At 43.6% G+C, this 15,356-nt stretch overlaps 1 protein-coding gene across 4 annotated transcripts in view; it reads right to left on the bottom strand.

Moving 5' to 3' along the window:
* LOC107378864 (intermembrane lipid transfer protein VPS13B) overlaps window positions 1–15,356 on the bottom strand; it is a 462,085-nt gene that overhangs the window by 228,449 nt on the left and 218,280 nt on the right. For all 4 annotated transcript variants that reach the window (XM_015949323.3, XM_015949324.3, XM_070550848.1 and 1 more), the window contains exon 22: window positions 6,975–7,108. In XM_015949323.3, the coding sequence (XP_015804809.3) occupies window positions 6,975–7,108 (134 nt within the window). The remainder of the gene's footprint in view (window positions 1–6,974; window positions 7,109–15,356) is intronic.

Below are 15,356 nucleotides of genomic sequence, written 5' to 3' on the forward strand. Positions count from 1 at the left end.
CTTTCTGGTAGATGGCAGCAGATCTTTATCCAGAATGTCCCAGAACATCTCCATTCATCCTGCCTTCAATAATCTGAAGTCTACCAGTAGCTTTACATTTTTTTTACTAAACTACCTACCTTTACCTTGGTAAACTCCCACCACAAAAGCAAGCTTTGATAGATGATACCGTGTTTTACTCAATCTCGGACAGCAGATTTCTGCTTCTTGTGGAATTTATTCAGAAGCATTCACACAACTGATAAGCTAAGCTAACACCAGTACAGTAACCGGGTCTTTGCCAGAAGCCAGCTAATCAACTGAAAGATACAAAAGTAAACAACCACATAACATTAATAACATATATTCATATTTATTGACTTAACACTGGCTCAGCCTTACCAGTCAAACAGCAATGTTAATTAAAAAAAAAGAGTTACCGCCTAACATACCAGATAGATCACTCTATCACACTAAGTGGTTGTCTGAAGTAAACACAGAGGCTCAGCTGGTAAAAATCATAACAAAACAAACTGACTCATTAGAAAACATGCTGAAAAGCAGCCCCACACCATGATGCTTCCACCCACCAACCTAACTACTGGTAAGGCAATGTTGGGGGGTGGACAGTGCCATTTCTTCTCTAAATATGGTGACTAGAAAGGCTTCATCTGACCATACTATGGCCTCCCAGTAATCCACAGGCTTGTCCAAAGGCGGTTTCACAAACGTTAATAAAGCCTCATTGTACCTTTTGGTTCAGCAATGAAGTCTTGTGTAGTTATCATGCATGGATGCCATGGCGGTTCACTGCATTGCTTGTAGTTTTGTACAGCAACTGCGGACGCAAAGTTCTCCTGAAGTTCTGCCCCAATGGTCGTTGGCTCTTGGGGAACTCTCCTGATTATTCTTTGGACTCCTCGAACAGGGATGTTATGTGGAGCACCTGATCGTGGCTGGTTAGGGTGAACTGATGGGTCAGATGTGGAGATTAATCTCACCAGTATGTGACGACTAATGGAATTTTCACTTTAATTTCATTGATGTGCTCATTCCCGATCCTGTCTATCTTCATCCCGCCTTGTGAGTAACCCAGGTTTTAGTCTTTTTTATAAAGAAATAATTAAATTAATTTATATGTCAGAACATTATTTGCAAACGTGCAACCTTCAAGTGCAAGTCAGTAGAAATATATGCTATCTAGCAAATATCTACCTTAAATCTAAAAAGTAGATGAATAAATGAGTGAGCTGTTAAGTAGATTCATCAGTTTTTCTGGTGCGTTTCTATTTTGAAACTCTGAGTCTGATGTATCCAATTACTGTGTACACTTCAGACTCATCTGTTTTTATGCAAGTTTGTAGAGTTATTTCTAATATCATATATATAATGCGTTGTGACTACACTTTAGACCAGATCTAAGTTACTTTACAAACTGTTTAGATATTCACTTTCCACATTCTGTTTAAACAGCTTTACAGCGTCTGAGCTGCCACAGCTGAACAGATGTTACGGTAAATAGGACAGTGCTACAGATCAAACTTCTTTCAAGTTCTACTTTTTTAAATTAATCTACAGTAAATGATGGAAAGAAAGCCCCACAAGGTAAACTGGGCACATGTGCAGCAGCAGTGTGAGCCATTAGGTATTCTGTTTACACCACGCTAAAATAAATGGACTGGTTGAAGTCTGGGAATATCCAGGACCCAGGGTACCAGCTGTTGGGCTGTTCGGTTTGGTTGGCTTCCACTCTCATGTCAACAGAACAGAGGGTTTCCTAATTACCGCTGCAGTTCCTGGTGTGGTCGGAGTCACACAGCCGAAGGGGACAGAGGAAAGTGGAGCCAATGACAGGCTCAGCAAACTTCGGAGTAGGTTGACTTACTTTACCGAGACTACTGTAAACAGATCAGTGGACTGACATGAGCCCTGGGTACTGAAGTACTATTTCCATTCACTGGTGTCATGCTCACTTGCGTGTTTGACTGACAGTAGTTTGTGTGGCCCTAGCAAAAAGAATTAAGATGCTTTAGAACAGCTGTTGGACTTCATGTTGAAACCCAAAGACAAGTGAATTTAGGAAAAGGTATTAACCTGTAATGAAGTCATGCAACAGAGTACACGTTGCTGTGAATGGACAAAGCAAAGAGCAGCCATCACTGAAGTTAAAGTTAAAGTCATATCACACACGGGTGAAATTCATGTCCGCATCTGACCCATCCCCGTGGAGGGGAGCGGTGAGCTGCAGCTGTGGCTGCACTCGGGAACTATCTGGTGGTTTAACCCCCAATCCAACACCTTAAAGAGGAGTGTTAAGCAGGGAGGTGTTGGGTCCCAGTGTTAAACTCTTTGGTATGACCCAACCGGGACTCAAACCCCGATCTGCCAGTCCCAGGGCGGACACTCTATCACTATGGCACTGAGATGGTAAAGAGACTAAACAGAAACCAGGGCCTCATGTATCAACCGTACTTACGAACAGATCTGTGCGTATATCATGTGTAGGAACCAATGAACACATTGTGTGGCGCTCATCATTTTGTACCTGTGGTGGAAATGTTCCTAAACATCAGAAAACTTTAATTATTCTAAATGAAATCAGATTATAATATATTTTCGTCTTTGTGAAACACCTCGTGATTTAGCTTGAGGTGCGTTTCTATATTATTATAAAGGATTTGTCAGAGCTGCTGTCTGGAGTAAACGCATTTCCATGAGCGCCCCCCGACAGGAGATCCTTCTGGAGCTACGCTGGGATTTGGGAGCTTTGTGGAGACAGACTAACCTCACAAATCCGATTCCAGTTCATTTTCTATTTTACAACTACAAGAACCTCCTCTGCTCCCCCATCACACATGCGTTGCCAAGGTAACCAGACTGAATGACAGCTCAGAAGAAGACATTTTCAAATAAAACAAACACCCAGAACGACTCCTTTAGTGTAAAATGTAGAAAACAACCAGTTACGCTACGATTTAACACATGAAAGTATTTGTTTCTGACAGGAGCCTCTCCTCTGTCCCAACAGCTATAAGCTCTGCTACTTGTTTGGTGATTTTCAGCCAATGTCTCGGTCTCTATTCTGGGTAGAACCGGTAGAAGAAGAAGAAAATATCATTTAGAACGCAGGAATCCCCTCACGAGCTGAGGATGTAGCGTGATCAAATATGGTTAATTGAGGGTGTTTCTGTATGTAAATAACTGAGAACGGACACGAGTAACTGAGTAGCACAGGTCGGATTTATCATCAGACGGATCCGGAGGAACGTGCGTACGGGAGGCCACCGCATGTTTCATAAATCAGAATTGCGACTGTTCATACGAACATTCTAAATTCCATTCACAGGAACGAATTTAGGAATATTTCTATGAACGTTTGATGAATGAGGCCCCTGGTCATCTTTGATCTCTGTGGAAAACTCTTTCACATCTTGGTGTAAACATGAGCTTCTTATAAGAAACCGCCTTCATTAAAAATGTAAAAACAAAAACACTCAATAGGTTCAACAAGAACAAGTTATGGGCCATTCCCATCTGTACCGGGTCGGCCCGGGCCAGGTAGCGTAGGTTGTTTACATATCTGGGTGGCCTGGTATTTTTCTGGGTCAACCAAGGCTCATTCTCAGCCCTCTTCTCGAGGAGGTCTGCTTCAGGCCGACCAGGGCCAACACACCCACTGCTGACAGCAAATTCACACCTTCCATTAGAGCAAGCCTCTGATTGGTGGGTAGAATCAGCCCACATGGGCTTAAGGCAAGGATGTGTGGAATCAACCGGGCCAGGCTGGGGCCGACTGGGGCTACCCGGCCCGGGCCGACCCGGTACAGATGGGAATGGCCCAATACATCACACACAAGCACACACACACACATACACACGCACACACACACACACTACTCTGGCACCTAAAGTCAGGAAGCTGTCAGCACGTGTGATGTTCTCAGATGGGGCTGGTTGTGTTGTGGTCTTCACTAACTCATCCAGTCGGGATGCAGACAGACAATAAGAGCTCTAAACAGTGAGACTCAGCCAGAGACATGTCTCCCCCCAGAGAACCATCCAGCTTAAATCCAGTCTGTCACAACAAACTACGAGATGTTTTAATGCAAATGTGCTTCATGTGAAACAGACTAATGGACTAAAGCCTAATTTATACGTCTGCGTCGGGATGGACACACGAAACGCCACTATCTGTCCTTTCAAAGGCTCTTCAGCAGGCTCACAAGGACGGACGGAGTCAAGCTCTCTTTTGTAAACATCCGTCCAACAAAACAGAGAACGCAAGCTTGTGATTGGTCAGCACCGCCATCACGCCCTCAAAACACATAAAGAGAGCAGAGGACATCTAGCGGCAGACACGGAGCAGCTAGCAGAATACCTCGTGGAACAACTGTAAAAACATGAATGTTTTATTTCCCTGTGACTGGAGGAGTGAAAAGATATGCAGCAAACATTTTATTCGTGGGCAGAATCGACGGGAAACATGAGTTTAGAGGCCGTGAGCACAAGAAGTGGTGGAAGAGGGTGAGGGACAAATGTGTCCGTGTTAAAAAGTCTCAAATACAAAAAACACAATATAAACACACTAGTAAATGCACTATTATGAACTGGATACATGACAGGATACCCCAGAAAAGCGCTACGCCCTCTGGTGTCCTGGCGGGGAATTGCTTTGCAACGCTCCCCAGGAGACGGAGAAGTCAGAGAGCAAACCGCCTCCACCAGTATGTGCACGTCTTCCCCTTAGAGAAGGATAAATTAGGCTTAACACCAGTTCTCATAGAATCAGCACCACCAAATGTCACATCTCTAAACGTGGTTTGATGTGACAGGAGAGGTGTCACTGCTATCTTAAAGACTCCTTCCTTTACACACAGATAGTGCACGGTGACTTAGACCTTTCTGAGTATCTTTGTTTTCAATTAAAAGGTCCACCCAAGATCTTAGTGTTAGTAATATACAGATATCCAGGGTCATGCACTGATTTCTTATAAAACATCACTGAGCTCCTCTCTTATCACGGCAGACTTCAATCATCTTCTCATATCTGGTGACTTCAACATCCACGTTGATGACGCGCACGATAAAGCTGCAGTACAATTCCTGGGAGCGTTTGAACTGTTTGACATTGCCCAGCTTATTCACGCTCCAACACACACTCAAGGTCACACACTAGACTTAATCTTAACCAAAGATGCTGATGTATCAGACATTGTTGTTAAGGATGTTGGCCTTTCTGACCATTTCTGTGTTTTCTCTGAGACATCAGTTTTACATCTTAACCATCATAACTCAGCGGTTCTAAAAAAAAAGGTGTTTAAGTGATAAAACTGCATCAGTTTAGGGCTGAAACTAATACTCAAATAATTAGATTTAATCAATAAAAAATACTTTATTTTGTAGATTGACGCTTTGTTTATGTTCACTTTCGGGTTACATAATCTTCTGGTTACTTAACAACAAGCGCTTGTTCTGCTACTGCAGCTCCAACTGATCATACAGTTAGAAGAGCATGCAACAGGGTGACTGGAAACTTTTTGGGGCTTTCTCTGGGTGTCTTCATCCATTTTACAAAGTGTGGGAATAATTCAAACTCAAGACTATGCACAAGAATGTTAGCTTAGTGCCAAGCTAATGGTGCACTAAGCTAACATGTCAGTTCTCTTGTTCGCTCTTCCTTCTTCCATCTCAGGAGCATTGCTAAGTTGAGTCCCATTCTGTCCCTCTCTGAACTTGAGACAGTTCTCCACACCTTCATCTCCTCACACTTAGACTACTGTAACTCTCTTTTCACGGGTCTGAGCAGAACCTCCCTGAACCGTCTACAGGTGGTTCAGAATGCCTGTGCTCGGCTTCTGACCAAGTCCTCCAAACACACCCACATCACCCCGCTTCTCCTCCAGCTTCACTGGCTGCCAGTCAACTTCAGGGTTCATTTCAAGATCCTGGTTCTGGTCTATAGGGCCTTACATGGACAAGCACCATCTTACATTGGTGATCTTCTTAGTCCCTACACCCCCAGCAGGTCCCTGAGGTCCAGTGATCAAAGCCTACTGGTTGTGCAGCGCACCAGGCTGAAGACCAAAGGTGACAGATCATTTGCTGCTGTGGTCCCCAGACTCTGGAACTCTCTCCCTCTGAGCCTGAGATCAGTGGACTCAGTGGTCTCCTTTAAACTCACCTGTTCAGGCTTTGGTGGGACCTTCATCACCTCCCTCTCCTTGTTCTGCTCTTACTCCACCTTTCCCAGGATCCACTGATTTCCCTTTCCTATTCACTCTCTCTCCCTTTCCTTACATTTGTTTTCCTTTTGAACATATTTTAATCATTTCTTGAAATCTTTTTGTACATAAATTTTTTGCTTTTGTGAAGCGCCTCGTGACTTTTATCCTGAGAGGCGCTTTATAAAAGATCATCTCCTTTCTTTCTTTTCTTTGACAGACTGGCCCAGGCAACTTCATCCTTCTCAGCACACCCTATGTGAAGCACTTAGTTACTTTCTGTCTGTGATGAGTGCTATACAAGGAAAATTTACTTACCTTTTCCAGTAGAAATTTTAATATTATTAATATTTATGAACAGATCTGATAAATAATACTACCAATTAAACTGGCAGTGGAGTAATTACGCTGCCACATCCCCATCTAGTGGACAACTAACAGTTAGTTATCGTTATCGAGGTGAACTGCTCCATTTAGCGTGATATTGATTGGAGGCCATATCGCCCAGCCCTAGCCACAGCAATAATGGGTAAGACTCTGTTGTAGGAGCAGGCACGTTTCGAGTGCTAACAGATTGTGCATCTCTGTGATAATCTGTGAAACTGTGTCATTAGTTTGCCAAAAACTTAATAAATGCCATCAACCCTAACACTAGAAACTAGTTTATAGCAGATCGGTGTGTCTCAACCAGAAGATACTATTAAAACTGTATATTAATGAATTGAAGTAAAAACAACCAAAAGTGAAACTGATTCTGAGAACATAAATCGTCACCTGGAGAGTTAATCGCTTCACAGCATCCCACGCTTGGGTGAAAAGTTCCTTCATTCGTTCATCTGAGGCAGCCCAGGACTCCTCCGCTGTGACGTCAGGCATCACTTTCATTGGGATGGACATGGGTCGTGATTCTGTAAGCAAACAAAATATAATAAAGATGCAGTACAAGTTGGGTTGGAGCTTCTATTTGGGAACTGCAGGCAGCCAGTAGTGATGTCAGAGTAGTTGAGACCTTTAGCTCAGTGCTGAAGTAACCTCTTTACCACAGAAGTATGCAGCACCCAGTAAAGTCTGAAACAAAATCAATACTTTACTTATTAGCATAAGGAAATGTACTGTCCTGCACATATCCTTTGCTTAGCCCTCTTTAAACCTCCCTGCTATTTTCATTTGCTGTACAGTATCGTGTTATATGATGTTTAACCGGCACTTCATTGAGGTGATGTAATGTTGGCACTTGGGTTTCTTGTCTCCAGTCCTGGAAAAGGGAACTGGGAGCAAAAGTAAGAGAAAACACACACACACACACGCACGCACACACACAGTTATTTTGGGCCTGCTGTGGTCCAGACGAAGGCTGACACTCATGGCAACAGAGCAACGAGAGGAGAATTGACCTCTGAAATAACCATGTATGAACACAAAGGGGGGACACCCCCAGATATCACCAAATGGGGTAGCATAAACCAACGAGGTTTAGCTAGGCCAGGGCAACAGAGAAGGACCGGTGATTCTGTTATATGGTTGCTGTGGTAACCAGTCTTAAGCTTGTCCATATTTTGTGAGCGTGTGTTTGTAACCAGTGCATGTGTGCATATCATGACTAAGATTGCAGGTGCATGCTTTATGTAAGTGTGTGTGTGTGTGTGTGTGTGTGTGTGTGTGTGTGTGTGTGTGTGTGTGTGTGTGTGTGTGTGTGTGTGTGTGTGTGTGTGTGTGTGTGTGTGTGTGTGTATAAATAGAAGAAAGCAGACTGAAGGTCGAGACCACAGTGTCTGGACTCCCTTACACCGTTTTCTCACGCTCAGCATTCAGGTGCCTTTGGCACTCAGGGACTGTGAACCAGACTGCGTTTGTCACAATGCCGACAATCAGTTCAACCGTTGTTTTAAATATCTGGCAACTTCATTTTCCACCCAACCTTCTCCTTCACTTTTCTCACCATCTCTGTATCTTTTACACTTTTATCTAAAGGCTCTTTTAACAAACACCCACAAAGTAAATGCAGTCAAAACTACATTTGACAGGAATCTTTGTTTCTTGGATTGGCAGAATGTACTACACCAGTACATACAATTATATCTAAATGGATGTTTTTGGTTTTTGGGATTTCTGTTAAAAACCCACTCAGCTCTGCTGGAGATGCACTTAAACATGCCAGAGCTCGATGGCTACTGCTCTCCAGCGGTCCAACTGCCTTTAAAAGGAGGGTTGCAGGTTCGAGCCCCATCTGTTGCAGTAGTTGTGTCATTGGGCAAAACACTTAACAAAGAAATTATAACTCCATTAGTTCAATTGCAGGTTTGAAGAAAGTTATAAATCATTTCAAATTTTTTAATCCCACTGGCCTTTCCTGGTTAAATAAAGATCAAAGAATGGGATCTGTGACTCAATGACTGACATAGGTTAATGTTCTTAGTGATGTCACTTTTATAACTATTTGTTTTTAGTGGATTCATGTTTAGGTTACTTGGTGATGATGGTGTAGCAGTACGTTACTCTGCAGTGTTTTGTTTTTATGTGGAACCATTTTTTCTTTATTCCTGATGGAGACCTCTCTTATGACCTGACCACATTTACAATCTGTGCATTATTTCTTTTGCTGGTTCCCCCAGTGTCTCGATCTCGCTATCAGAGACGTGTTTTCTTCTCTTTCAGGAGGAATGCAGGATTGTCATTAGCTTTGGAGGAAGTGGTGTGACCAAATATGGTTAATTGCGGCATTTCTGTATATAAATGAGTAGGGATGTCCCGTTTCGACATCGATATCGGAAGTAATTCGATATCAGACCAAAATCAGTGTATCGGATTATTTTGGACGGCATCAAAAATCTCCCATATTAGCAGTCCGTCAAGGTTCACATTTTTGCAACCATAGGTTAAGAAAAAATTGTCATTCTTTTCAAACCTACTGTTATTGGCTCTTGGTCTCCAATTGAGTAATATCACTTGATCGAGCATTTCATACATTCCACACTACGAAACAGGTAAAGGTATGTATGATTTGTGCTGATATCGTATCAGACTAATATCGGTATCGGTCAATACAGAATGCTGTAATATCAATATTGTATCGTGAAGTGAAAAAGTTGTATCGGGACATCCCTATAAATGAATGAACACAAGCACCTGGGTACGCACCGGTGGGACCTACCATCAGTCGATTGTGGAGGGACGTGCAGACTAGAGGCCACCACGTGTTTCGTAGATCAGGATTTTGGCCGTTCATACAAACACTCTAGATTTCATTCGTACGAATGAAATCTAGGATATTCTCTACCAACGTTTGATGAATGAGGACCATGGACTACAGTTTCTGTGTATTAGTATGTTTATGCCACTGAACAAGCACCTGTACATTTGAGATTCACTCAGACGATCATGAGCTCATTCCGTTGACGAAAACCTTTTGCAACATGAAGTCCGAATTGTGTTCACTTCCTAGTTTCACATCTCTGTGTGTCTTTTGTTAGGTAGTGGCTGAAGTATGTTTCCACAAAAATCAGCATTAATAGGTTTAATTGAACTAAAAATGTTATAAATCAAGTAATTTCATTTATAAAACCATCATTCTGCAAAGCGTTCAAAGACCAAATGAAAAGTTCCCAAGAAAAGACTAGTGAGGCTTAGATCTAAACAAAAGTGTTGCTTCAACAGGGTATGATTGGAAAAGGTTGTAATCTTTATCTAAAACCGGTTATTGCTCTGATTGGTCCATTGTTTAGGCAGAACTGGACTCAAAGGGAATCCAAGAGAGGAGTTAGCCAGAGTGTGAAAGTTTTACCCTGAGAGAATCAGAGGGTGCGTTTAAGGCACTAACAATGCAAGGTCCGACTGCACCAAGCCCTCTGTTTGGTCCTAAATACAGCTCCAGCACCCAGTTTGTTAATCCTGGGTTCATTGTCTGGAATGAAGCTGCCATACCTTGTTAGAGTGACTTGGCGCCTGCCATTTATATAGAGGGGAAAGGGGTGGGGGTAGGTTTGTGAAAAACACTAAAGATCTGAATTCAAATGGGAGAGAAATATGACAAGACTGTTCAAAGCTGTTAAACGAGGCTAACAAGCCATAAGAGTCCCCGTAAAGTGGGTTATTCCCCCTGCCTCGTGCCATCTCAGTCACGTCCTTTACTTCACCCTCACTTATTCCATTAGTCTAATATGCTGCTGGCCAACCTCTGGCCATCCATTATTCACTCGCTTCCCTCATCTGTTTTGTTCTTGTTCACCTCACCCACTCCCACTTTCTCTTAACATTCAGCTGCTTTTGGAGCTGCCAGTTCAGGCTTCTATAAACATTCGAGTGTTCTGATGGTAGTTTTTTATCCATCACATCTCACAGCAGATGAAAGCCAAGAGGCTTTGAACCCCAGAGTGACCACACATGGGAAAACACCATGAGCCCCATGACAGCACACAAACTTAAAGGGGCTATATGATGGAAAATCCACCTTTTGGAGCTTTTTAGCATGTGGTGTTGTTCCCTCATGAAAAATACCCCCAAACCCGATTTTGGCTGCATTCACGCATTTTCCTGTTTCAGCTTCAAATTTAGAGTTTTACTTTAAAATTCAAGAAAACAGACAGATGTTACATTTGTATGTCACTCCATCTTCTGGCTCCCGACACCAAGCCCTGCTAGGGGCCCTGATGGGGGCTGGCTCCAGAAAGGAGGAAGTTCACACCGACTCCCGGGTTAACAAAACCAACTTCACAGCAGAAATTAACATGTTTACAGCCTTGTTCAAAAAACATGTCAGGGTTCGTAATATCGTGGTAACTGTCTGTCCCATCAACGGTGATTGGGCCTTGGCGCAACAGAGGGAGGTGTCATCATGACGTGGGGAGTTACTGCGGAGCTCTGGTGGGCAACTATGTTGAAAATGAAAGCAAACACAGACAATAAGTTTCACTTTTGTAAACAGAAACAGCTGAGAGGTTAATCTGGAGCAATACAGCACTCCTGGGCCCTCATTTATCAAAAGATCGAAGAAACTGTCTTATACTCCCTCCTACAACCAACATTTAGAACGTGTGTACGAACAGTCAAAAGACTGATTCCTCCGTAATCATCTGATGATATAATCGTACTCAGGTGTCCATTCTCAACTCAACTCAATCTTTATTTATAGAGATTATGTATGAAAGCTTTACAGGTACAAAGTAACACCAAAGAGCTGTACAGGAAATACAAGATGCTAAGCAACTAAATTAAAAGAATTAGTACACGCTGAAACAACAAGCAGGTTAAAAATTACAACTCTAATGAGGGGAAGGAAAGGCTAGGCCATATAAAACATATATATAAAACCTCGTCCAATCAATGTGCACGTCCTGTTCTCACCGATTGGATAGAAATTCTTCCCTCAAACTGTGTGTGTGTGCGCACACACACAAACAGGCGTGTTGTGAATTGGCACTGTGATTTTGCACTACTTAGATGTAGCCATCTTTACGCTGACAAAAATGTAACTAAGTAACTTTTACTTTGAGTACATTTAATTTACGATACTTTTTACTTTTACTAGAGTAAAAAATCATCAAAGTATTGGTACTCGTACTGGAGTAGGAAATTTTAGTACTTGTTCCACCTCTGCAAGTCACGTGACACAGCTAAGATGGCGGTGGTGGGGACTGCCCACTGGGCTAACCCTAACCCATCAATTCAAGATCAGGACTACTGTAAACCAACTTAGCCTTACATTTTTACACAGAGGACACAAATAGTGAAGCATTTAACTGTGAGTGTAAAAAGTAAATGGCTTGTAGCACTTTCTAGGCGTCTACAAACCCCCCAAGGCATTTTACAACACAACCAGTCAGTAGCTCGCCGATTGCTCTGACAGGGAGAAAGTCGATACCAAAACTGGGAGGTTCCCACCACTGATTATTTCACCGAGTCACGCCCAGATCAAAAAATGGGGAAAGAGATGGAGCTGAGGGTGGGACTATGTTTGGAAGAGGGTTAGAACAAACTAATCTAGCTACTAGCTAACTTAGCTATCCCAAGAAGCTAAGAATGGCACCGGGGACCGTGGGGTACCCCACCTGCACAGCAGACGAGCTTCAGTGCGAGGGTGTAGTCGTGCTGGTCGCCTGTGGAGATCTAATATTGTCTGGGACTGTTAAATTACAAGCAGAGCCAGACCACTGTGACCAGGAGCCCTGGCCTTCCAGATCAGCTCATTCTCCACGGGTGGAGATCAGCGGGACATTAGCTACATGATAACGTGGTGAAACAACTCCAATGTCGTCACTCCACCGCGTTTTTCTTGCTAAAAACACCTGGAAACTCTGTTAGCTTTGGGTTAGCATGTAGCTAATGTCCCGCTGATCTCCAACTGCGGAGAATGAGCTGATCTGAAAGGCCAGGGCTCCCCGTTACGTAATTTGGAATTGTAGTATGTCAAAAGAAGGTCCTGTCTTTCTCGCCTCTGATTATTATAGCACTACGTTCACATTTTCTTAACAAAACTCCCCAAAACCGCTTTCTGTTGGTAGCGATGGCAGGAGAACAGTCTGCACTTAGCCTGGGAAGATGGTTTGCTGCTAAATGAAATAGCCTACTGTAGTAGAGCCCTTCTGTGCCAAGAAAGATCTTCCTTGGACATCCTACGATTCCACAGTCATGCTGGAATCCAACTTCCAGCATGACTGACTTCAGCCTGGCTTGGGAGCCGGCCCGCACATCGGCTGCCCAGGAAACAGCCAGCCGCTTGCTCTAGCAACTCGTCTGGAACAGGAGTCAGAAGATGGGCATCCGCTCAAGTTTCTTATCCAGCCAGCAGCCCCACTAACAAGTAGTTAATGACCCCCCCCCCCCCCCCCCCAAATTCAACCAGCAAAATAAAGTACAGAAATACAATTTTACTCAACTCTAAACTAGAGTTCAGAGAGTTGAAAATCTATTAACGTGAGGCTGAGGCCTTTCTCAAGAGCTAGCTCTGAAGTCACGTGGATGCTCAATAATTATTCAGACTTTTTAAGCATTAAATTCCACTTAAACAGAAGAGTTACAAAACATTCACCCCTTCAGAGTTGTCATGGATGTAAACTAGAGCTATTAAACCTAAAATGGTCTTTTGAACCAGGCTGTAAACATGTTTATTTCTGCTGTGAAACGGCATTTTTAACATGGGAGTCAGTGAGGATTTGCTCACTTCTGCTGACAGACTCTAGTGGATGTTGGCTTCATAAAAGAAAGACCATAATGGCCCCTTGGATAAATGACATCTGAATAGTGCCATCGGTAACATTTTATCATATCCTGTGCCTACCACTGCTCTCAAAGGTTTACAATAGAAATCTGGAACCTTTAAGGTGAGGAACAACTTCACACTGCTGCAGTACAAAAGAGCTATGAAGGGGTTAGTCACATAGACAAACATGAAAGTGGGACTGAAACACTGAATCAAGTCGAGCATACTCTACATTAGTATGTAGGGGTCCTAACTACAACACAACAGTGAAAGCATCTGTGTATCCTTCCAGCCATGAAAACAGCCTCTTAAAAGGTTTCCAGCATTTGTGCATGCTGTGTTATGTTCCTGGTATGCTCCCCGTTACAAATGGTTTACAGAGAGGAAGTGTTGTATACTCTCTTACAGCTGCATGCGTAGGCAGCCATGGGGCTCTTCAATAGACCTTCCCGCTTATTTGTTTTGGACGCTCATTGTGTTTGTTTAAATATTTACATGACTCCATTTCTTACAGCACAGTTGATGACTCCATGTAAAAATGACGTGGCAAGGCATCTCAGCACGGTGAAGAAGCAATGTTTTAGAAACTGACCAGGTTTTGTCTTTGGTGTAACAGTGCTCCTTGGATGAATATCTTTTATTAAAGGGAAGTCTGTTTAGTCACCTCTACAACAGAGTATACAGTAGATCGTAAGGATCATGGGTAAATGTGTGAGTGGCATATGTCAAAACCCTTTGAAGCTTTTCCTGTTGGAAATATGTGCTGCCAGGTGTGTTCTAGTCTCAGGTTTATGACTCACTTGATTGGCTCCTTACTGACAGCTCTTGAAAAGCTTGGTCCAGCTGTGTGTGCTACAGATACCAGCAGCACCGTGCTGGCTAAACTTTATTTTATTTATTTTTCCCCGTGTTCTGTCTGGCTGTGAAGCAAACAGAATTAATGTCTAAATGCTGTTGACAAGCCTTACAGATTTACTCTCAGGTGGAGCATCAAAAGCTTCTGTTTTAATGCCACACCTGATACTTAAAACTTTATTGTTATTGTTTGTTTGATGCTTTATAACTCCGACCAGACACGGAGACAGAGGTGAAAGAGAAAGGAAGAAAATCAACATTGTTTTACTGAACAATCACATGATAATAAATCACAGTGCATTAAGCGCCAACCACAGCCTTAAGACGTATTGAACGTGCCCAAGTCCATACAGCACCTGTGAGTGTACACGTGCTTGTATATGTAAGGTTTCTCTATAGGAGCGTCCAATAGAGCGTGTGAGGGCCCACAGATCTGCCCCCCAAAGATGTGTAGGAGATGGAGGGAGCTCCAAGTCCCAGAGATCCAGGAGCTGCCCCAGAGCGCAGGGGCCTCAGGGAGACTGCAACCAGAAAAGCACCAGCCCCCTCTCGAGAGGCGCAGAGGATTGCCCTGGGGGGTCACAACCAGCAGCCGGCAAAGTCCCGGGAGATAAAATCCAAGCGACAACAGAGGTGTGCTAAGACCCTCAGTCTCCCTCCGCCTGCTCCAATACAGTGTTGGTGCATGTTGATGAGGTGTATACGTGGCTGTGGTGAGCGGGCAGTGCATGCATCGTCTGGCCTACGCCAGCTGATGCCCCCCCCCCCCCCCCCCCCAGCCCTCTGTGTCTAAGTGCAGTTTAAAATTGGAAGTGGGCATCAGCACTCGGAATGAGGCTGAAAGATCCCCTAGCCAAATGCCATTGAGTGTGCTCACTCCCAAGGCCCTAAGTTTGTGTTTGCGTGGAATGTCGTTGGTGGAAGTGTTTAAGGTGCAAATTCAGGAGGACAAAAATGTATGGGGATGTGAGGAATGGCTGGTTGGCCGAAGCCCTTCAGGGAGCCAGCTCCCCCACTGGCCCCAATAGGCACCTCCGTTCCCAAAATGCCCCCCAGGGCATGGAGACCCCAGCCCATCTCGCCAGGGCCCAAAGCAGCAGCATCAT

Source organism: Nothobranchius furzeri, chromosome 5, assembly GCF_043380555.1.
Source record: "Nothobranchius furzeri strain GRZ-AD chromosome 5, NfurGRZ-RIMD1, whole genome shotgun sequence".
Taxonomy (NCBI): domain Eukaryota; kingdom Metazoa; phylum Chordata; class Actinopteri; order Cyprinodontiformes; family Nothobranchiidae; genus Nothobranchius; species Nothobranchius furzeri.